At 46.4% G+C, this 25,137-nt stretch overlaps 1 protein-coding gene across 1 annotated transcript in view; it reads right to left on the reverse strand.

The window, feature by feature from the left end:
- LOC137546708 (protein phosphatase 1 regulatory subunit 12B-like) overlaps positions 1 to 17,339 on the reverse strand; it is a 92,709-nt gene extending 75,370 nt beyond the window's left edge. The window contains exon 1 of the mRNA XM_068269467.1: positions 17,155 to 17,339. Coding sequence (XP_068125568.1) covers positions 17,155 to 17,295 — 141 coding nt within the window. The 5' untranslated portion in view covers positions 17,296 to 17,339. The remainder of the gene's footprint in view (positions 1 to 17,154) is intronic.
- Between the last annotated feature and the right edge of the window lie 7,798 nt (positions 17,340 to 25,137).

Consider the following 25,137-nt stretch of genomic DNA (forward strand, 5'->3'; position numbering starts at 1 on the left):
TTCTCTCACCCAGCATGGGTATGTGTAAAAATACACCACAAAACACATTATACTACTTCTCCTGAGTACGGCAATACCACGTGTGGCACTTTTATGCAGCCTAACTGCGCTAAGGGGCCCAAAGTCCAATGAGCACCTTTAGGCTTTACAGGGGTGCTTACAGTTTAGCACCCCCAAAATGTCAGGACAGTAAACACACCCCACAAATGACCCCATTTTGGAAGTAGACACTTCAAGGTATTCAGAGAGGAGCATAGTGAGTCCGTGGCAGATTTCATTTTTTTTTGTCGCAAGTTAGAAGAAATGGAAACTTTTTTTTTTTGTCATAAAGTGTCATTTTCCGCTTACTTGTGACAAAAAAATAATATCTTCTATGAAGTCACTATGCCTCTCAGTGAAGACTTTGGGATGTCTTCTTTCGAAAATAGGGTCATTTGGGGGTATTTACACTATCCTGGAATTCTAGCCCCTCATGAAACATGTCAGGTGCTCAGAAAAGTCAGAGATGCTGGAAAATTCACTTTTTGCACCATAGTTTGTAAACGCCATACCTTTTACCCAAACCAATAAATATAGGCTGAATGGGTTTTTTTTTTTTAATCAAAAACATGTTCGTCCACATTTTTCGTGCTGCATGTATACAGAAATTTTACTTTATTTGAAAAATGTCAGCACAGAAAGTTAAAAAAAAATCATTTTTTTGCCAAAATTTGATGAATTTTTTTTGATGAATATAATAAAAAGTAAAAATCGCAGCAGCAATCAAATAGCACCAAAAGAAAGCTTTATTAGTGACAAGAAAAGGAGATAAAATTCATTTAGGTGGTAGGTTGTATGAGCGAGCAATAAAACGTGAAAGCTGCAGTGATCTGAATTGAAAAAAAAAAAAAGTGCCTGGTCCTTAACCCTCCTGGCGGTTTGCAAAAAAAAAAAAATCGCCAGGGGGCAGCAAATCTTTTTTTAAAATTTTTTTTTTTTTTTTCATGTAGCGAGACAAAGTCTCGCTACATGATAGCCGCTGCTCAGCGGCATCCCCCCAGCCCCTCCGATCGCCGCCGGCGATCGGAGATCCGGAGATCCCGTTCAAAGAACGGGATCTCCCGGAGGGCTTCCCCCGTCGCCATGGCGACGGGGCGGGATGACGTCATCGACGTCGTGACGTCAAAGGGGATTCCGATCCACCCCATAGAGCTGCCTGGCACTGATTGGCCAGGCAGCGCACGGGGTCTGGGGGGGGGGGGCGGCTGCGGCGCGACGGATAGCGGCGGATCGGCGGGTAGCGGCGGCGATCGGGCACTGCACGCAGCTAGCAAAGTGCTAGCTGCGTGCAGCAAAAAAAATTATGCAAATCGGCCCAGCGGGGCCTGAGTGGTGCCTTCCGGCGGCTTACCCCGAGCTCAGCTCGGGCTTACCGCCAGGAAGGTTAAGGGGGGTAAAGCCCACGGTCCTCAAGTGGTTAAAATGACTGATACTCAGCTCCTTCTAGACATTTAATGGTGTGTTTACAAACATGGTGAAATCAAGAGAATGTGTAACGATCTGCTAGTGTGTGAGCATTAGCAGACAGACAAATATCAGACGTTCCCTAAACGGGAAATGTCTACAGACAGTGTCAGTAGAAGGCAGCACTAACACTGAGTACAGATAATGAGAATGGTCAACAAACAGGGTCGGTAACAGATCTGACAGATACGGTACAAAATCGGCAGGCAATTACAACGTGAGTGAACAGGCAGAGGTCGGCAACAATCAGATATGCAAAGGTACAGAATCTGCAGGCAAGGGCTAAGTGAATGTTCAGGCAGAGGTCGGCATCAGATTGGCAAAGGTACAAAATCGTTAGGCAAATGGAAGTCAGATAACAGGCAGACGTCAAACACAGTATAGCAGACAATCAATAATAATAGTAGGCTAGCTAGTATGGAATCCCCGGGGTCCTGCCGGTTCAAGCCACACACGGAACTGACTATGGTCTGAAGCCTTCACTGTGAAGTGTTAGCTAGAGCAGACAGTGAGCAAGTGTTAGAACAGAGCTTAAATAGCCCGGGTAAGTATGAGAACACGCCCCCAAGCCGCTTGGCCAATCAGGAACCGGAGGCGGAGTCCTGGGTGTCAGCTGACGGCTGGTCAGCTGACACTTCCTGAGAGCATAAGAGGAGCGACGCTGCCAGCGCATGCATCCGCCCTCACTTTCAGTCCGAGCATCATGCGGCCGGATGCCCGCAGACACGCTGTTGACATCATCCCCGCCGATGTGGCCAGCCGCACTGGAAGTGCCAGATGCGCTGCCAGCGGAGGTAACATCAATTGAGCTGTATTACTGACATCCCCCCCCCCCCCCCGAGGCGTGGACTCCGAACACGCCAGAACTGGTCTATCTGGGTGAGAATTATAAAACTCAGAAACCAACTCATCAGCATGAAGTCTATGAGCAGGAATCCAAGGCCTTTCTTCCGGTCCGTAACCCTTCCAATGTACTAAATACTGTATGGAATTTCTTATTCTCCTGGAATCTAAGATTTTTTCTATCTCAAATTCAGGTTCACCATCAATAATAACGGGAGGGGGGGGGGGGGGGTTGGAATCAATATCAGCATCAGCAGCAGATTTCAGGAGAGACACATGAAAGAACTTGCTCCCTTTCATGGAAGCAGGCAAGGACACCTTATAGGTTACTTCATTATTTTTTTCAGACACAATGTAAGGACCAATGTATTTGGGTCCAAGTTTGGCCGACGGTTGGCACAAGCCAATATTTTTTGTGGAAACCCATACTCGATCACCAGGAGAGAACTGCTGGTGAGGAGAGCGATGACGATCTGCTTGTCACTTCTGGGTTGCGACAGCTTCTTTTAGGTTCTGATTGACAGAGGCCCAAATCTCTCGTATCCTGACCACCCAATTCTGCAGAACTGAGAAGGAAGAGGAAGCAGAGGGGACAAACAAAAACCTGGGAGATCTCCCAAAAACCACTTAAAATGGAGAAAATTTTGAGGAGGCATTCACTAAATTGTTCTGTGCAAATTCTGCAAATGGCAAAAATTGTACCCAATCTTTCTGGGATTCAGAAACATAACACCTCAGAAACTGCTCTAGAGAGTGATTTATGAGGGATTGCAGAGTGCAGGGGGACCTTAGGGGGGTTTGGGATAGCAACAGAGGCTGGGCTCTATAGGCAGATCCAGCCTCTGTATGCAGATAATATTCTTCAAACCCACCTCGGGTTCTCTTTAAGGGAATTCCCCATTCCTCCACTAAACTGGCATCAATCAAATTCCCAGCTGCTCCTGAATCGATGAAGGCTTGAGAAAAGTACTCACAATCCTTCACAGACACTTTAATAGGTAGCAGCAATTTATCAAAAGTTTGGGGTGATTGTGCATCGCCTAGGGGTACACCCCTGACAGAACCTAGGCAGAGCAGTTTCCCGACTTCTTGAGATAATTCTGCACCACATGCCCTTTCTCCCCGCAATAGAGACACAAACCCTCCTGCCTCCTTCTCTGTCTCTCCGGATCAGACAATCTAGTGTGTCCCAACTGCATGGATTCGTCTGGGTGTGTGACAGAGCTGGAAGGTAAGCCAGAGTAACGTAAAAGTGACCGGGATCTGCTTTGGTGGTGATAGCGGATTCTACGGTCAATTTTAATGGCCAGAGCAATGGCTTACTCCAGAGTGCTAGGCTCAGGATGCCTAATCAAGACTTCAGACACTTTATCAGATAAACCTAACATAAATTGATCTAAAAGGGCATAGTTTTTCCACCTAGAGGCACTAGCCCACTTTCGAAATTCTGCCGCATAATCCTCCACAGAACGGTGACCCTGACGGAGGTTACGGATCTTACGTACAGCAGTGGCAGCTGTATCAGGATCGTCATAAATTACTGCCATGGCGTCAAAGAAATCACTGACAGATTTTAAAGCCTCATGGTTAGGTGGTAGGTCATAGGCCCAAGTTTGGGAATCACCCTGCAGGAGTGTTTTTACCATGGTGACCCTCTGATGCTCATTGCCGGAAGCAATAGGTCTGACTTCAAAGTAGGACTGACAACGATTCCTAAAGTTGCGGAAATCGCTTCTATGTCCCGAAAACTTTTCCGGCAACGGCATTTTGGGCTCAGGTACCAAGAGAACTAACCATTATACCACCAACACAACACACTACAATGCTACATGCTGAAGCCAGCCTAGCATGTATCATTGTGATATATCCAAGAGAAAAATGATCTTGCTTAGGGAATTGTAGGATTTCAAAAGCCAGCTTACATACATTGGCCAAGAATCTAACCCAGGCCTACCACTTGGTAGGCTGCTATCCTAACCATTATACCACCAACACTACATGCTGAAACTTCTTGGAGCAGACTTACTTCCTCCTTCCAAAAGACACACATACATCCCCATAAAATCATTCAACAGCAACTGCGTGCACAGTCTTTGTGGTACACAGTCTCTGTGGCACAATTGGTTAGCGTGTTTGGCTGTTAATTGTAAGGTTGGTGGTTCAAGCCCACCCAGGCATGGCCTTGCCTTTTGTGTACAACAGTTGTCGAAGAGAACCCCAGATAGCCATGTAGATTCTTCTCTTTCTCTCTCGTAGGGATGGTCACCGCTTTCCTCGGAATTGTATTTTGCGCAATTTTGGGCGGAAATTGGTAATTCTGTTCCGTTTGGTCGGTAGCCGTGGATGGTTTTAAGCTGAAAATTCAGTTCAATGGGAGAGAGGAGGAGAGAGAGGGGGAGAGCTCATTTTTCTCTTGGGTATATCACAATGGTACATGCTAGGCTGGCTTCAGCATGTAGCATTGTAGTGTGTTGTGTTGGTGGTATAATGGTTAGGATAGCAGCCTACAGAGCGGTAGGCCTAGGTTCGATTCCTAGCCAATGTATGTAAGTTGGCTTTTGAAATCCTACAATTCCCTAAGCAAGCTCATTTTTCTCTTGGATATATCATAATGGTACATGCTAGGCTGGCTTCAGCATGTAGTGTTGGTGCTGGTATAGTGGTGAAGAGAGCTGTCTACCAAGCACTAGACCTGGGTTCGATTCCCGGCCAAGGTATGTAAGCTGGCTTTTGAAATCCTACAATTCCCTGGAAGACAAGACCCTCCAGGAGAGGGAGGAGGGGAGGGAAGAAAGAGTCTGTTGAGCAGAAATTCTTCTTCTTATTAGGCCGAAATCAGTTCGGTGGGAAAAAAAAAAGTGAATTCCGTAAAATTCCGCGGTATTTCATATTTTTCCGCGGAAATTCCACCAGAGTGATATAGCAATTCCCTTCCGTCACAACGGAATCATCAAATTCTGTCCGGAATCACTGAATTCTTAATTCCGCGGAAGCCAGCGACCTTCCCTACACCTCACTGACCACCAAGGATAGGAGGAGGAAGGGTGATGGAGAGGGTAGACTTCTACCCAATACATATATTCGGGGTACACTACGTAAATTATGTTTGGGGCACTCTTCTTTATATTTTGGGTTGGAGGCACAACCTACAGTTAGGTCAATAAATATTTGGACAAAGACAATTTTTTTCCAATTTTGGTTCTGTACATTGCTACAATGAGTTTTCAATGAAACAACTCAGGTGCAGTTGAAGTGCAGACTTTCAGATTTAATAAAGTGGTGTGAATAAAAGGATTACATCAATATATGAGGCAACTAAAGCATTTTTTAACACTATCCCTTCATTTCAGGGGCTCAGAAGTAATTGGACAATTGACTCAAAGGCTGATTAGCGGAAGCACAGTGAGCGGCGGAGAAGGCGTAGACCAGTGGCATGTGATAATTTTTCTGAGACAGCGCTCCTCTTCTTATAATGTGCCACCTGTAAATCAAGAAGAACTGCACATAGTGTATTACTGATAAAATGACATCATAGTAAAACACCCATAAAGTGCCAAAAGTGCTCCGTCAGTGCTCCACTTCAAGTGCCAAAATTCCACGAGATCCCCTTAAAAAATGCACGCTCACCAGAAGCAGACCACCTCAAAAGAAACCTCTAGTTGTATATCTTACTATAGTGTGTGGAAGTAGATTAAGTGGGCGCAGTTTGCGATAATATTATTAGTGGCATGTGATGATGACGCTGCGCGCCAGTGCCTGGAACGCAGGAAGCAGGTGAGTAATTCCTTGCCCACCGCTCCTGTCTGTCGCCGCATATCTGGAGGGCGAAGCGCCAGAAGGAGGGGACCCAGGTGAGGGAGGCGGGGTATGGCCCCCCTCCACGTCGCCCCCCTCCTGCTCATAGCCATTGTGGGAGGCCTTGGCGACACGCCACTCCTGTATGTTACCCAGTGTGCCACGCCCCCTGGTGCCCAGAGGCAGGAACGCCCCTGCAAATTAGCTCTCCATGAGGGTGAAAGAAGCCATCCTTAAACTGCAAAAACAGAAAAAAAAAAAGTTATGAGTTCTCAAATCTACCGTTTGTTACTTCCTGAGAAAGTAAGCAAGCACTGGTAACCTCAACAACGCAAAAAAAGCCCTGGACATCCATGGAAGACAACAGTGGTGGATGATTGCAGAATCATTTTCATTGTGAAGAGAAACTAGGGGGTAGGCATATTGATACCTAAGTTTATCATAAAGTGAAGACTACATGAAAGTAAATACAGAGGGTGCACTACAAGGTGCTCATAAGCCTCATGAATAGAAAGGCTAGACTGGACTTTGCTAACGAACATCTAAAAAAAAAAAAACAAAAAAAACAAAAAAAACCCATAAGGGCCTCGATTCATAAAAGTGCTGTCAGTAAGGTAAATCCATGCGGAAAAACAACGCTGTCGGTATTTCAGCCTTCTGGGTGGTCTTTCATAAAAATGTTTCTAGTTGTGATAGGAGTGTGGAGATATTCCACTGTAGGCTAGCGTTAGGCATGCGGAAACAGGAGAAGCTGGCCGAGTCCCTCCGTGCGGTGTTCTCTCTGCTGCTGCTTGGGAGGTCTGTCCCATTCACTGCAATGTATTCCGCACGCTTCTCGCCACATCAGAGGTAGCCGTCTGCATACCGCTTCCTCTAATCATTATGAATTGACATGTGTTACTTTCGTTAAGATAATCACCGCGCAAGGCGGTGATTTATCACTCTGCTCGCGAATGTCGGCTTTTCATGCGGAAAAAGCCTTTATGGATACAGATTTTGCTATGTGGTCGGTAAAGTGAGCTGTTTTCAGCATTTCCGCATGCGGGAATGCTTTATGAATCGAGGCCAAGAAATGCAAACATTGTGGCCAATCAAGAGCAATAATATACATCCGTGTCAGCAGTACCAAATCTAGCAGGAAACTGCTAGACTTGGTACTGCAGACATGGGTGTATATTATTGCACTTGATTGGCTGTCAAGCTGTTTGTGGACCATATAAAATGGTGGATTGCTGGCTGGGAGTGAGCATTTTTTGTGTGTTTTGCATTCAGCAAATATAGAGACAGGGAGGGTGAATCCCTTGGTGATGGGAACACCAGGGCTCAACCGTACTCTCCCTCTTGGTGTTCCATGGGGACTTTGGAGGTCCCGGGTGGTGGGGCCTCGCCTGCCATGTGCACCAGCATGCGCGTTTTTTGAACATCTAAAAAAGCCAGCACAGTTCTGGAAAAAAAACATTCTTTGGACAGATGAAACAAAGATCAACCTCGACCAGAATGATGGCAAGACAAAGTATGGAGAAGGCATGGAATAGCTCATTAACCAAAGCCTACCACATCATCTGTAAAACACGGTGGAGGCAGTGTGATGGCTTGGGCATGCATGGCTGTCAGCCCAGTGGCACTGGGACACTAATTTTATTCGTGATGTGACATAGGACAGAAGCAGCCAAATGAATTCTGAGGTGTTCAGTTCAGTTCTGCTCAAATCCAGGTAAATGCAGTCAAATGGATTGGGCGGAATTTCATGATACAGATGTACAATGACCCAAAACATATAGCCAAAGCAACACATAAGTATATTAAAACTAAGAAGTGAAAAATTCTTGAATGGCTAAGCCAGTCATGTTATTTTAACCCAATTGAGCCTGTATTTCACTCGAAGACTAAACTTCATACAAAAAGGCCCACAAACAAACAGCAACTGAAAGCCACTGTAGTAAAGGCCTGGCAGACCATTAAAAAGGAGAAAACCCAGCATCTGGTGGTCCATGAGTTCAAGACTTCAGGCTGTCTTTGCCAGCAGAGGGTTTTCAAGCAAGTATTAGACATGAAGATTTTATTTCCAGTTATTTAATTTGTCAAATTACCTCTGAGCCCCTGAAATTACGGGATTGTGTTAAAAGAAAAAAATGCTTTAGTTGCCTCCCATTTTTATGCAATCATTTTGTTAGTGTCACTGAATTATTGCTAAAAGTCTGCACTTCAACTGCATCTGAGTTGTTTCATTTAAAATTCATTGTGGTAATGTACAGAACCAAAATTAAAAAAAAAACAAAACAAAAAAAAAAAAAAAAAACTTTGATAAAAAAAATGCATATGCATTTTGTTTATGAGAACCGCAAACGCATTAAAAAAACGCATCCGCGGTAAAAAACGCTAACACAAACGCACACAAAAAAAACCCCACAGTAAAAACGCACATAACATTAACATAAAACATGACATAAAATGCAGCCTGCCACGCTATGTTCCTATGTGTGCACCTAGCCTAAAGTGGAATTTAAATGGACCAGTTTGTTGATGAAACTTTGTGCTTGACTTGCAGTTTTACACCTAAAGTAAACACTATTCTACATAAAAGATATAAAGAAAAAAAATGAATAAATATTGTAAGTGATGGGATAGCATAGTACCCTACTCACCTTCCTAACAAATGAAAAATCCAGGAAAGTTAACTAGAGCTGCATATGTTGTAACTTTATAAATAAATGCAAATAATAATAGGTACAAAAACTGCTGACAGAAATGGGAGATAGTGACAAGACAACATACCGTATTTTTCGCCGTATAAGACACACTTTTTCTCCCCCAAAAATGGGGTGAAAAAGTAACTGCGTCTTATACTGCAAAGGCAGGGAATCCTCGACTTCCGAACGCCGCCGATCCAACTTGTCGCCACGTCGGGGATTCGTTGCCCGTTTCCCCCCTGTGCCTGGCTCCCCGCTGTGTGTTTATCCTACCTCCCCCCACTTATGTCGCCGGGTCGCCCCTGTGTAAGAAGCGGCAGCGGGCAGCAGCTTACCTCCTCCATCTTGCCCGCGGCGATGGAAGACACCCGGCTCCTGTGTGCGGCTTCCTCTAGTGCCGGCTTCTAATGACGTGTAATTGATGAAGCGTCACTAGAAGCCGGCACTAGAGGCAGCCGCACACAGGAGCCGGATGTCTTCCATCGCCGCGGGCAAGATGGAGGAGGTAAGCTGCTGCCCTCTGACGCTTCTTACACAGGGGGGACCCGGCGACATAAGTGGGGGGGGGGGAGGGGAGGTAGGATAAACACACAGCGGGGAGCCAGGCCCAGCAGGGAAACATGGGGGAGGGGGACCACAGGGCAGTGACCACAGGGTACAGGGGGGGACCAGAGGACACAGGAGGGCAGACCAGAGGACACAGGGGGGCAGACCACAGCACAGGGTAGGAGACCACAGGACACTTGGGGTAGACAGGGGGAGATAAGAGGACACGAGGTACACAGAAGGACACCATTTGGGGGAGGACATGTACAAGATGCTCCTGAAATATGGACGCACCAGGTTTAGTTTATTTTTTTCCCTGCGTCTTGTCTTCTAAACCTGGGTGCGTCTTATATTCCGGAGCGTCTTATACGGCGAAAAAAATACGGTACTATGTATAGCGCTGCATAATATGTCAGCGCTTTATAACTAATAAATAGTTTGAATGGTTCCTTCCAGTGATATTAAAAGGAGAATTTCATGAACAGTCACTAAACTGCACATTCAATAGGAATAAGGTTGAGTTCATACTATGCACATTGTGTGGGCATGATCACATTTGTGTTGTATGCAACCACATTATTGTAGTGTACTTTCTACAGTATGCTTTTAATAATGCATGTAAAAACGCTATGAAAATAACACGCAAACTTTAATGTATAGCATGTGCGTTGTGTTAGGCCTGCATTGCAACACAGGATTTGCGCAAAGCATATAGTGTGAACTTGGCCTAAAATTTGTAATTTATAAAAAGAAAGCATTTGAAACTCTATTCAAATTCACTTCTTATACCACAAATAGCAGAAATGCCACAAATAGCAGAAATGCCACTCCCACCAATCTTTCAGAGCATAATATAAGCAAGGAGAAAGCAAAATACATATAGTAAGGCCTCTTTCACATGGGCAGCCTGAGAGGGTGTGTTTACCACAAGTCAATATCTCCCTTGTACCTAGCACAGGCAGTGGGGAGGCACTGGCACATTCAGTCAGCGGTTACCGATGTCTGGAATACCTTTAAAAAAAATTCCCTGAAATCGCTGAAGTGGCAAGCTGGTAAATATACAGAGGCTTGCCTCCTCCAGGGTCTGTGGGAAAAACTCAGCTCTCTCACCTTTGTAAAGACTGCATATGCACAGCTACATAAGGTATTTCGAAGGTTAAAAAGTTTTTGATAGTCCCAGCACTTTAGGAGGGCTGCCTGAAGCTTGTGTGAGAGGCTGGCGGGGACAGGAGACACATTACAGGCAAGTAGCCTTTGTGTGATGTGGGACTGCAATACAGATACGCTCTCTGCTCTATTTCAGTCTCTCCACTCCTCCTCTCTCCCTTATTCACCCTTGTTTTCCCCCTTCCCCTAGTGCTGGCTGGATGTGTCCGTGCTGCCATGAATTGCACCTTTGTGACAAAAAGTGTGTGTCTTCTGATATGAACATTAAATGTGGAGATAGGTTTGCTTTCTATGCTGTGTTGTAAAGTTAGGTGTTAAAAGGCCCAGCACAACTGTAAGGGTTTGTTTGTCTATTCATTGCTGAAGATACTATTTAGATGGCTATTGGTATTGCTTTAGGGCTCATTCACACTATGTGCGGTGAGTCATGACAGACAGCACCACACATAATGCCCGCAATGCAGGTAGCATGAAAGTCTGGTAACCTGAAAGTCTATATTCACACTACAGTAACTTACCCAGGAACATCATCGCACACGATGTATGCATCGTCATGCTTTTTTTTTTTTTTTTTTTTTTTTATAGAATGGAAGCTGTCGACCTATGTGATTTAGCACATTGCAATGCATGTATGAAATTGTGTTCATGCATGCGTTGCATAGTGTGAATGAGCCCTTTGTATCACTTTTAAAGTTTTGTAAAAACTGGGTACTAGCTGTTCCTTTTACAGAGGAACAGGTCTTTTGGTGCCAAATTATTTTGTCCCTTTTCAAGCCTTGGAACTGATGTACTGATCTATATACTGACAATAGATGTACCCTTCTACTGGAATTGGTTTGTGAGACTTGAAATTTGTTTCTATCCTCTGAATTGATATGTAGCTTATTTACAGATGCTAATATTATTATTTAGTATTTATATAGCGCCAACATTTTCCACAGATGCATATATCCCTGTATCTTATGGCTATCGCTTGCGCTATGTTACACTATGTGGCATATTCCACTGAATTGTCCAAACTATGTCTATCTCCCGTTCCTCTCTCGGCGAGTTGTTCCAGCGCTGTCCCCCTTTCTTATTTGCTGCTTTCAGAAGCCCTCAGAAACACTCATGTCCTTGAGTACTTCCAAAGATAGGCAGCTCCGTAATACACCAGCGCACTTTTGTGCATGGGCAGTATGGAGCCACCTGTCTTCGGAAGCACTCAGGGACATAAGTGCTTCTGGACCTTTCAGGAATCCCCCCCCTTAAAAATCCCTGGGAGGTGTGCAGGGGCGTAACTAGAAATCACTGGGCCCCTCTGGGAAAATTTGGATGCCCCCCCCCTCGAGGCCCGCTCGGGGCCGTTTTGGGGGCAGGAGGGGAGAGCATTGGCCCGCCACGTCAGAAGGGGGGGGGCGGGACATCGGATGGTGGGAAAGGGACATCAGAAGGGGGCCCTCCCTCAACCCTCCCCTCAGCGTGCTCCCCTCAGCGTGCTCCCCTCCTGCATTAAATAGGTGGCAGCAGCAGGAACACAGGCAAACAGGAAGTAGTGTGTAGGACTTGGAGATTTGGACCTCAGCGGTGATGGGGGGGATGCTCTCCCCTCATGCTGCGACCCCTGCTGCCCCCCCCAAACGGCCCTTAAGCCCCCTCCGCGGGTGCAGGGGCTGCAGCCCCTATTGTTATGCCACTGGAGGTGTGCGACCCATGGAAGCACATCTGAGTGGAGCTGCACTCAGACATGACACAAGGCAGTTTCTTTCTGTAATGTAACCACAGTCCCAGGTAGGGACTTTTTGTTAGGTAATGAACAAGTGGACAGAGTCAGGAGGCGTTCACTGGCACATTGCGTTTCACGAGACTTTAATGCTTCCAAGCAGGAAATATGGGAGTGCTGAACAGCAGCAGATGGGAGTATTCAGATGTTTTGAATCAGCAATGCCTAATTCGAACTCCAACACTATGGAAGAAGACAATACCTTGGTACAGTCAGGGAGATGGTATGTGAGGATGAACTTGATGGATGTCTTTTTTCAACCTATGTAAATAACGAAGTAATAAACTGATAACGGACTCATTTATCAGGGTTACTGGTGTCAATCATTAGTCCTCAGAATCTGGTTAGGCCCATGCAAAGATCCACTTGTTTAGTGGAGTTTCCACTCTGTGTAGAGCAGGAGAAAGTGCCTTGTTGAATATTACATGTCAGCACACCAGCTGGCGACAGAAAAACTTCACTCCCTTTACTAGTCAACACTTCAGGGCATAATGTAGATAATGGAAAAGCTGTAAGTGATTCTCTTCTAGAGATTACATCACCAAGCTGGGAATCACCCATCTGTCCCTGCTTTTGCTATCTTAGAGATACTTGTTTCTGTAAAAAGCCTTGGAAAGTCACTGAAAAGAACAAGAAAGGGATAGAATCTCTGCCAGCTTCTTACTAATGTCTGGATCCACATCCACACTCCTGGGCCCTAGGTTACAGAAAAAAAAAAATCAAACAAACAAAAAAAACGCCAGCACAAGAGATGAGGAGACAGGCACAGATAAATAGAGGAAAGGAGGGAAAGAACCTCTCATCTTTCATGTTTGTCTGTGGTGGGGGGGTATCTCTCTCTTCTCCCACGGGTGTCACACCTGTAGTGAGAGGATGACTGTCCAGTAATCAGAAACAATTAACACTGTTTACAACTCTGGTGTCGGGCTTTCTGCTACACAAAGATTTTTATCTGGTTGATTTTAAAAAACCTTACCTATCAGTGGCGTAGTTAAGGAGCTGTGGGCCCCAATGCAAGTTATACATGCCCCCCCCCCAAACACTGTATACATAACAATTGATACGGCGCACCAAAACCTGCCAAGATTTGGATTTCCACAGTGTCAGAGGTGCAAGAAGGGGATGGGGGACAGTTTGTTGATGATTACTACTATTTAAAGCATCTATAAAAGTGATTAATACCAGCACAGGACCAATAGAGACCTAATATTGTGCTTGAGGGAGGGCCCCGATGCGGACGCTACCTCTGCAACCCCTATTGCCAGGCCCCTGTTACCTATGACAAAAGTAAAGGCTAGCTAAATGGATTAACTGTGGCCTGATATAACAAGTCAGATTGGAATTTGATCAGATCGTGATTGATCCATACACATGAAAACCCCTTTCAACAGCTTTCAGCAGAGGTCTATTGAACATCAATTGTACTGCAATGCAACGTGGCAGGAGCTAGTATGGTTGAGTTGAGCCAGCATGAAAGTCCATAGGGAACAGTTCTCAAAACACAGGTGTGGTCCATAAAACCAGGTTTGTGGAATTTACCTACGGACATTCTCGCTGGCTCACCTCAACCATATTAGTATCACATGGCCTTCAATCCACAACTAGTCCACTACTCATGCCCTGGCCTCCTCACACGGTGGTAGTCTAGGGGACCTAGCAGGAAACCTCATAGGGAACAGTTCTCCATTCACAGCAACCACTACAGCTCAAATTGTTGTGATTGGCCAAATATTGTGGGCATAGTTTATCTACAATCTATCTAAAACCTAGCAGTGCAAGAAGAGCTGTGCACTGCAGGGCCGGATTACCGACCAGGCAACAAAAGCAGTCGCTAGGGGCCCCATTCAGAGTCAAAGGGGCCCCATCAGCACATAAACCAGCCCTCGCCATCCTGTCAGCAGTGGCTGGATGGTATAATGGTTAAAGTGAACCTCCGGACTAAAAATCGACTCAGCAGCTCTGAAAAGGCTTGGTGTTTCTTTAACAGTTTCACAGCGTCAGAACTTTGTTTCTCTTATACAAGCCTCATTTTTAGCTGCACAGAAGAAAACTGCCCGGGCTTTTTTTTCCCTGATGCTGTGCAAAGCATGATGGGATTTCTGATGTTGTTGTTCTCGTTCTGCTGTTTTGGTGCATTTTTTTTTTTTTACATTTTGAATTTGACATTTGAAGCATAGTGTACGCAGCTGGGAGGGGTGATCAGGACACAAGACAATTGGAACTGTGTCTTAGGCTCCCTGTCACCTCCTTCCAACCAAAAAGATGGCTGCCCTCATGACAAAGATGGCAGCCTCCATGAATCACAAACATTTGCATGTTCTTTTAAAACAGGGTGGGTAAGAGATTAGATTACTTATCTACTCTAATTAGCATAACTCATGTAACTTGATGGCAGTATGTTTGTTTAGGCTGAAGTTCCCCTTTAAAGGGACTCTGAGCAGTGCAGTAACTATGGAAAGATGCATATTTTAAAGCTCTCTGTCTCCTCTTTCCAATGATATGTAAACCACCGCCCTATGCTTTTTAGTTTTCGCTATTTTCGCGATCGAAATCGCGGCCACTGCAATTTCGATCACGAAAATAGTGAAAACTAAAAGGCGTAGGGTGGCAGTTTATCTATCATTGGAAAGAGGAGAAAGAGAGCTTCAAAATGATATGCATCTTTCCATAGTTACATTGTATTACACAGGACGACTTTTCTCCAAAGTCAGCAGCTCGATTCAGCACAATGCAATGAAATTTAAGAAACCCAGGGGAATATAATTACAAACATCATGCTGGTAGGTGTGAGGAGGTAATTAATTAGTTGTGGGTATGCTTAAAGGCATACCCACAGGCACTGCTCGGAGTCCCTTTAAAGAGAACCCGAGGCGGGGTTCTTACAACTCGACCCCTATACAGAGGCTGGGTCTGCCTATAGAGCCCAGCCTCTGTTGCTATTTAGCTTCCCCCAAAGCCCCCCTGCGCTCTGTGAGACCCCATTAATCACAGCCGCGCTGTGCGGGCTATGTTTACCTCACTAATGTCAGTCTCCGCTCTCCCCCGCCTCCTGAATTGCTCTGGTCCCCGCCCGCGTCCCTTCCCTCCAATCAGCGGGGAGGGAAGAGACGTGGGCGGGGACCGGAGCGATTCAGGAGGTGGGGGAGAGCGGAGACTGACATTAGAGAGATAAACACAGCCTGCTGCGACACGCTGCGTGTCAGCAGCTCGGCTGTGTTTTATGGGGTCTCACAGCGCGCAGGGGGGGCTTTGGAGGAAGCTAAATAGCAACAGAGGCTGGGCTCTATAGGCAAACCCCGCCTCTGTATGGGGATTGAGTTGTAAGAACCCTGCCTCGGGTTCTCTTTAAGGGCTCTGCCTCTGACACAGGAGACCAGGGTTCGAATCTCGGCTCTGCCTGTTCAGTAAGCCAGCACCTATTCAGTAGGAGACCTTAGGCAAGTCTCTCTAACACTGCTACTGCCTTTAGGGCACTTCCTAGTGGCTGCAGCTCTGGCGCTTTGAGTTCACCAGGAGAAAAGCGCGATATAAATGTTATTTGTCTTGTCTTGTCTAATGATGCCGTGCGCTGCTGATTGTCTTCAGAGCCAGGATCTCCTCCTAGGTCCCCCTCCTGGTACTGTGCGCTCTGCCACTGCCCACCCCTCCCTCTCTTCCCACAGAGAACCACAGCTGTAGCAAGAATGATAGCAACAGATGGCAAACGCTCACTCACCTATCCATGATCCAAGCGATAGAGATCCCGTCATCTGAAACCCATCTGTCTCTTCTACAGTGCAGCCGCTCGCTCTGAACTTCCTGATTCTCAGATCAGACAGAAAGTAGGAAGTAGTAATAGTAGTAGTAACAGAGCGGCAGCACTCTAGAGGAGACAGATGGGCTCCGGATGACGGGACCTCTATTGCTTGGATCGCAATAGGTGAATGCGAGTCATCTGGTGCTGTCATTCTCCCCCGCTGGACTATCGTATTCACTGGGATGGAGGCTGCATGGTGGCTGTCTAGTTTGGGAGGAAATCGGTTGTTCGGTGGTGGGGGCGATTATGTAATTCTGCCTTGGGAACGGCTTCCGGTTTGGTGGTGTCCAGAGCTTTCTGCTATTGCCAGGCTGGAGATGCAGGGGGAAAGTGCTGCTGCTGTGATATCTGGCACCCTCTTCACAGGGGTGCCCCAGCCCCTGAGTGCAAATGTCCCAGCCATTCATCTCTCACTCTGTATTTTGCCACTGCTATTCCCTGCATTGTGCACCCACAGAGGAAAGTGGGCTGTTGCCAATAGCAACCAGTAGCTCGGCTGCCCTGGTGTGTGCGGCATGTTGCTGTGCAGCTGCATCTTCTGATTCTATTACGACATGATGGGGGGGCCCAAATCAGTTACTTTGCTTAGGGCCCCATTTAGCCTTAATCCGGCTCTGGTGCACTGAATCACGTTTAAAGAATTTCCCTATGAGGTCTCCTGCTGGGTCCCCTAAATTAGACCAAGCGCTACTCTGACACATTTTCCAGCATGTTTAATCAATAAACTGCCCAAAATTAATTTCTCATATGTTGAGATAAGAAATGACCAACAGATTTAATCAAGGTTATTGAACTGTCCAGAAATCGATATGTATCAGCGCTGGCGTTTTATAAATACAATAAATAAATGTGTATGGATGGCTTAAGTAATAATAAGATACTTAATATGATACTGATGGGAAACATAAACATTAATTACTGTAACTTAAATCACTATATATATATATATATATATATATATATATATATATATACATACACATACATACATACATACATACATACATACATACATACATACATACATACATACACATATGATCATTACACACCCAGGTACTCTGCAGTGTTTCTGTGCCCCAGTACTGCTTTACTCTGCTCTGCCATCCAGATCTGTCGTAGGACACCGGGGGGTTGCATAGCCAGCGTTGTTCTGCCATGGCTGAGCTCCTCAGCCTGCCTTCTGTCTCCATTCCTCAGATTGTGATGTGCTGTGAAGGTAGACTTGCAGTCATGAAGCATCACTCCAAATGAGTGCTTCGAGAGTCAGGTGTGTCTTTTCCATCCCCTCCACCCACTGCTGCAGATGAGAGATTCAGCAGGTTAAGCAGCATGTGTCATGCACTTAGACTGACATTAGCAATGATGTAAACTGTGTTAACCAAGTTCTTCAGCTACTGTGCAAATACCTGCCATGGATAAAGCAAATTACACAAGAAATAATCACATGGATGCCCAGCCACTCCTTTTCCCTGGCATTTTCTTTATCAGCCAGCATAGATTGTAAATGAAATGCTAATAAGTATGGCTTGCATGCAAATTGTATACCACTCGGAAATGTATCAATACAAATCTACAGGAAGTGCACCGCATTGGTTCAATTTCAAACTAACTATACACTTTGCATTAAATCTGCATGCAAGCTGAAAATATTAGCATCCCATTCAGGGGAAAACTTAGGATTTTCAAGGGGGGAGGGGATTCCTGAAAGTTCTCCCTCAGCCACGCACAATACAGTAAAATAATATGGTAGGACATCATGCTGGGTACACGTAATGCAATTTGCCATCCAACTGACAGGTTCTGCTGATTATTTCCGACATTTCCGATCTGCTCCTGATCGACAACAAGATTAATCGGGAGCAGTTTGGATACGGATAATAATGAGGACAGCTGACATTGCTAATTAAAGGGGAAGTGAAGCATTTACACACCAGGGTACAGGGGATGTGCTCATACCTGACTGTTAAGTTCCCCAGAGCTGCTCCATGCTCTGTTCACACCCTGCTGCTCCATGCTCTGTTCACACCCTGCTGCTCCATGCTCTGTTCACACTCTGCTGCTCCATGCTCTGTTCACACTCTGCTGCTCCATGCTCTGTTCACACTCTGCTGCTCCATGCTCTGTTCACACTCTGCTGCTCCATGCTCTGTACACACGCTGCTGCTCCATGCTCTGTACACACGCTGCTGCGGAGCAGTGCTTTTCAGCGCTGCTAGATTTGGGCGCAGCCGGCGCCTCCATAGACTTCAATAGGAATCATTCCTATTGAAGCGCTCAGTGAGTAACGTCGGCTCCGTCAGAAGATGGAGCCGAGGTTGCTTAAAAACATAATAATTCGGCCTCCAGCAATCGCTGGAAGCCGAATTATTTCATTCCCCCACTATCCATGTCGGCCTGGAGGGGAAATAGTAATTAAATCGGCCCGGACTTGTGCAGAAGCAGGATCAGCTATATACCGCTGTATCCTGCGCCCAAGTCTACCGGCGCCAATTTCAAATGTACTCCGCTGCTGCTCCATGCTCTGTACACACGCTGCTGCTCCATGCTCTGTACACACGCTGCTGCTCCATGCTCTGTACACACGCTGCTGCTCCATGCTCTGTTCACACGCTGCTGCTCCTTGCTCTGTTCACACGCTGCTGCTCCTTGCTCTGTTCACACGCTGCTGCTCCTTGCTCTGTTCACACGCTGCTGCTCCTTGCTCTGTTCACACGCTGCTGCTCCTTGCTCTGTTCACACGCTGCTGCTCCATGCTCTGTTCACACGCTGCTGCTCCATGCTCTGTTCACATGCTGCTGCTCCATGCTCTGTTCACACGCTGCTGCTCCATGCTCTGTTCACACGCTGCTGCTCCATGCTCTGTTCACACGCTGCTGCTCCATGTTTTGTTCAAACGCTGCTGCTCCATGCTCTGTTCACACGCTGCTGCTCCATGCTCTGTTCACACGCTGCTGCTCCATGCTCTGTTCACACGCTGCTGCTCCATGCTCTGTTCACATGCTGCTGCTCCATGCTCTGTTCACACGCTGCTGCTCCATGCTCTGTTCACACGCTGCTGCTCCTTGCTCTGTTCACACGCTGCTGCTCCATGCTCTGTTCACACGCTGCTGCTCCATGCTCTGTTCACACGCTGCTGCTCCATGCTCTGTTCACATGCTGCTGCTCCATGCTCTGTTCACACGCTGCTGCTCCATGCTCTGTTCACACGCTGCTGCTCCATGCTCTGTTCACACGCTGCTGCTCCATGTTTTGTTCAAACGCTGCTGCTCCATGCTCTGTGCACATGCTGCTGCTCCATGCTCTGTACACAAGCTGCTGCTCCACCCAAAGTCAACTGTAGCAGGGAAAGAAGGGGGGCGGTCCTGTGAGCAGCAGGATGCCTGCAGATGAGTACATTTGAAATCGGCGCCGGTAGACTTGGGCGCAGGATACAGCGGTATATAGCTGATCCTGCTTCTGCACAAGTCCGGGCCGATTTAATTACTATTCCCCCTCCAGGCCGCCATGGATAGTGGGGGAATGAAATAATTCGGCTTCCAGCGATTGCTGGAGGCCGAATTATTATGTTTTTAAGCAACCTCGGCTCCGTCTTCTGACGGAGCCGACGTTACTCACTGAGCGCTTCAATAGGAATGATTCCTATTGAAGTCTATATGGAGAAGCCGGCTGCGCCCAAATCTAGCAGCGCTGAAAAGCACTGCTCCGCTGCAGATATTCTAGTGTCTCAACTTGTGCCTGTCTGCTGCTCCACCCAAAGCCAACTGTAGCAGGAAAAGAAGGGGGCAGTGCTGTGAGCTGCAGGATACCTGCAGATATTCTGGTGTCACAACTTGTGTTTGTCCCCAAACACTGCACCGGCCCTGGTCTGAGGGGGATTCTGTGAGTTGTAATCTCCCCTGCGTTTACCTATGCCATTGACCATCTCTAATTATGAGCATTGAAAATAGAGAAATCGAATGAAGTAATTGCATTAGATGTGAATAAGCGTATTGATTAACATGGCTGTCACATCTAATGCTGGGAATACACAATGGGCTCTATTCATAAAACATTTGCGGGGGAAAAAATCTTGGAGGGAAAATACCGCATCGGTATTTTAGACTTTTGTGTGCTAATTCATAAAAAAGTTTACACTTGCGATAATAGGTTGGGGAATTCCCGCTCTAAACTAGTGGTACTGGCTGAGTTGTTACATTTTCTCTGTGCAGAGACAGAGTTAGTGTAAAGGAGGCAGCCCCAGCATCCCTTTACATGTGCATTTTTTTTAATTGCCTCTCCTTGCCCTGAATCTGCACTGAATCTGTCTAATAGTCTTTCTAAACAATATATTTAATTGCCACAGCTTAGAAGAACTTCAAGAAATGTTACACATGCAGGTTTTCTGATGTGAAATATATCTGAAAACAGGTACCCAAGGGGTTAAAAAACACAGTTTTGGTATTCTGGGATGCAGTTTTTGTTCTGTTCTCACTGCAGCTGCCTGGGAGGTCTGTCCACATTAGCTTGCCTGTTATCACTGGCTTATCTCCTTTTCTAAACAGTCGGAGTTCTCTGTGCTGATTCCGCTTGCTCTAATCTTTATGAATTAACCTTCAGTGACATGTTTTGTGATAATCACCGCACAAGGCGGTAATTTCCCGCACTGCTCAGGAATTGTAGCTTTTCATGCGGAAACAGCTTTTATGAATGGACACTTTGCTAAATGGTCAGGAAAGTCAGCTGTTTTGAGCATTACCGCATGCGGGAACGCTTTATGAATAGATGCCAATGAGTTTTTTGGGCAGATTTACTTTCCGATCGTTTTTCACTTCTATGAGAAAAGCGATCAGGAAAGCAATCAATGTATTTTGCTTTTTTAAAAGCGCTTTTCCCTGTGCTTTGCGCTTTTGTAAGCGCTTTTCTAAGCACTTTTGCTGAGTGATTTGTTTTTCACTTGCTCACGTCAGTTAGGAAGTGAACTCTTTGACCCAGAAATGAATAAATACAGTGTATTTATTAACCTCCCTGGCGTTCTGGACGAGCTAGGCTGGGCCGATTTGAATAATTTTTTTTTAAACACGCAGCAAGCACTTTGCTTGCTGCGTGTTGTGCCTGATCGCCGCTGATCGCCGCCGATCGGCCGCGATACAGCCCCCCCCCCAGACCCCGTGCGCTGAGGGGTGGATCAAGACTCCCTGTGACGTCATGACGTCGATAACGTCACGATGGTCGTCACCATGGCGACGGGGGAAGCCCTCCTGGAAATCCCGTTCAAAACGGGATTTCCGGACGGGTGATTGCGCCGGGGGAGATCGGAGGGGTGGGAGGAGCGCCGCAGGGAGGGGGGAATCATGTAGCTAGCGCTAGGCTAGCTACATGATACATTTTTTTTTAAATTTGCAAAAAACGTTCCCGCGGCCGGATGGCCGTGGGAATCAGAACGCCAGGCAGGTTAAAGGACTTACGAGGCCAAAACCTGTAAAAAAGTAAAGCACCTGCATGTTCTTTAAATGCACGGAGGACGCCATCCGCGCCCTCCGTGCAGTTCCGCCAGGTCCCCTTAGTGACATCGCCCCCCGTGTGCTCGCGACCCTACAGGCTGGGTCGGGCTCTCCAGCCACTCCTAATATGGCCGCCGGAGCTGGCCGCGGCTGCGCAGTCCGCATTGCCGTGACTGCGGCTGCGGCTGCGCAGCTCTAGGGCCAACCCCTCCGAACCACGCACTATCGCATGGATTGGGGGGTTGGCCCTAGAGCTGCGCAGCCGCAATGCAGACTGCGCAGCCGCGGCCAGCTCCGGCGGCCATATTAGGAGTGGCTGGAGAGCCCGACCCGGCCTGTGGGGTGGCGTGCGCACGGGGGGCGATGTCACTAAGGGGACCCGGCGGAACTGCATGGAGGGCGCGGATGGCGTCCTCCGTGCATTTAAAGAACGCGCAAGTACTTTACTTTTTTACAGGTTTTGGCCTCGTAAGTCCTTTAATAAAAGCTCTCAGGAAATCTCTATACAAAGTGCTTTTTCAAGGGCTTTGCAATTTCCCTATACCTTCCATTGAGCCAAAGTGCTCAGAAAATGGTACATGTAGCGCGTTTGCGATTTCAAAGAAATCGAAACGCTCAGATGTGAACAATCTCATAGGAAAACATTGCACAGGTGCTTTTAGGGCAATTTCTAAAATCGCCATCGCTTTAAAAAAAAACCAGAAAGGCTCATAGCATGAACGAGCCATGAGGCCACGTTCACGGTGTCCATTGTGTTCCCTGTGCCAGCAGGAACGCAACACAATGGATCAGTGACAGAAAGTATGCTTCACATTTACTGTTAATGTGCACATTTAGTGGTAACACTCTGCCTGCATACAGTTTGTTACAATACTGCAACCCGATATACCGCAACACACCAGGCGTACTGTGATAGTCGCATAGGTGGTGCATTGCAGTGCGGTATGCTTTGTTACAAAGTGGTAATTACACTGCACCACAACGCTCCACTGCAGGGCCGGGCCGAGGCATAGGCTGGAGAGGCTCCAGCCTCAGGGCGCAGTGTAGGAGGGGGCGCAGAATTCATTCAGCTGTCATTCCTAATTGTGTTTGAAGCAGAAAGAAATAAGAAAAGGGGATACATGGCAGTGACTGCAAGCCAGATAACTAGATATTAAAGAGGAACTCCAGTGAAAATAATTTAATATAAAAAGGTGCTTAATTTTTACAATAATTATGTATACATGATTTAGTCAGAGTTTGCTCATTGTAAAATCTTTCCTCTCCCAGATTCACATTCTGACATGTATTACATGGTGACATTGTTACTGTGGGCAGATTATGTAGCTGTTCTGGCTTTAACAGACAGCTATAAACAGCCATTTCCTGTGTGTGTCATTGTTACATTGTGGCAGTTTGCCCAGAGTACCGTACGGTACCAGAGCCTCTTGTGGGAGGGGTTTCAGCACAAAATCAGTCATACAGCGCCCCCTGATGGTCTGTTTGTGAAAATCATTATATTTTTCATGTAAAAGTGGGTATCAGCTACTGATTGGGATAAAGTTCAATTCTTGGTCGGAGTTTCTCTTTAAGGTGTTGGGGAGGTTGTGGGCCCTGTGACGTCTCTTAGTCTAATAGCAATCAGTGTTTGATGGCTGGGGTGGCAGGGATGGAGGGGCGCACTTTGGTGTCTCAGCCTTGCGTGCTGGAGGACCTTGTCCCGGTGTGGTGAAATTTTTTGCAACTTTATCAGATTTTGCAACCGGTTGCACTTATTTATAGGTATAGCTATCAGAAAGTGCAACCTAACCATTGACTTTAACCTATCTGTATCAGAAAATGCAACCCAACCAAACCCTATTCTCACGCAGAACCCTCCCCTCTTGCTCAACTAATAACCCCCCCTGGAGGGAACAATCCCCCCTCTTGCTCAACTAATAACCCCCCTGGTGGGAACGATCCCCCCCCCATCTTGCTCAACTAATAGCCCCCCCCAGGGAACAATCCCCCCTCTTGCTCAACTAATAACCCCCCCTGGAGGGAACAATCCCCCCTCTTGCTCAACTAATAACCCCCCCTGGAGGGAACAATTCCCCCCTCTTGCTCAACTAATAACCCCCCACCCCCCCGAGGGAACAATCCCCCCCCCCCTCTTGCTCAACTAATAACCCCCCCCCCCCTGGAGGGAACAATCCCTCTTCTAGCTCAATGGGATCTGTGGTTGCAAAAAATTACAGGCGTGTTAACAGAGAGGAGCCACGCCTACACAGTCATACACTGTCCTCTATGGCAAGTTGCAAAATATGATGGGTAGCAAAATTTTTCACTACACCGGCTCTGCTCCACTGTGATTGGGATGCCTCATGCTGGTTTCACACTTTGCACATTGCATAGCGCATGCATTACAAAAAAAATTCTTTAGTGAACTAGAATGGGAACTGTATCCACAAAAATAATGGGAACTGTATCCACAAAAATCCTACACCTGCACAGGATGTGTTTCATAATAATTATTTTTGATTACATTTAACTGCCCAGACTGCTGTCTCCTCTGCAGAATTTCTTTGATTAACACAATAATGGCTGCTTTGATCTTTCAGTACAGATGAGAGACAACAAACACTGTTTACCTTGCTTCGTGAAATAATAGTTGATTGTGTGCAAGGATGAGATAGCCTGCTTTACACACAGATGAAAGAAATACAGTATATGGTTAGATGTAAACACCTGTCCTGTGTGCTTATTCTGTCAGTCTCATTGTTTTGCCACATAGTGAATGTCACAGGCACAAAACAAGCGTTTAGTAAAAGCAGATCAGCTCTGGCATTGTTCTCATCCCTGTCAGTATTGCTGTCACATCAGTGAGAAGTAGATTCAAATGCATCAAAAACAGGACATGAACCCTTGTTCTATATGACAACTCTGTTATAATGATATTGCATCCATTTTTATGAATTTGCTTAAGTTCAGGCAGATCAAAGCCATTGTCATGATATTTACTTTATGTACTTTTATTCTGACAGTTTGAATAAATCTAACAAGGGATCATAACCCCCATCCCCTCCAAGTGATGGCAAGGTTGCATACTCTGCTGCCCATGGTTTCCTGAACTCAGCCAGTCTTTTTTGGCCCAGGTGACCAGTCATGCCCCTTCTTCAGGTGCCACACAGCTTCCCATATGTGTCATGCTCCTAATGCTCCACTATGCCATCTTCGATCCCTGATCTCCAATGCCAAGGCTAAACTGCATTCACACGTGTTTCAGGGGTGGGCCAGATAGTTGTGCCCATACCTGCAGGGTCATCTGATGGGGTAAAACAGAAGCTTGTTAACTTCCCTGGCGTTCAATTTCCCCAGGATTTCTGTGCAAAAAGTGATAAAAATTAATTTTTATAACTTTTTTTTTCCTGTAACTTGCTAGCACTGCTCAGTGCTCAGGTGGTGAGGCTCAATGAAAGACGCCTCTTTTTTAAATGTAAAAAACACTGGCATTAACCATGGCATCCTGATGTAATATCATCTTCAATCAGCTGTAACACAAACAGATGTAATGACCCTTTGAACTTTTTAATT

This window comes from Hyperolius riggenbachi, chromosome 2 (assembly GCF_040937935.1).
Source record: "Hyperolius riggenbachi isolate aHypRig1 chromosome 2, aHypRig1.pri, whole genome shotgun sequence".
Taxonomy (NCBI): Eukaryota; Metazoa; Chordata; class Amphibia; order Anura; family Hyperoliidae; genus Hyperolius; species Hyperolius riggenbachi.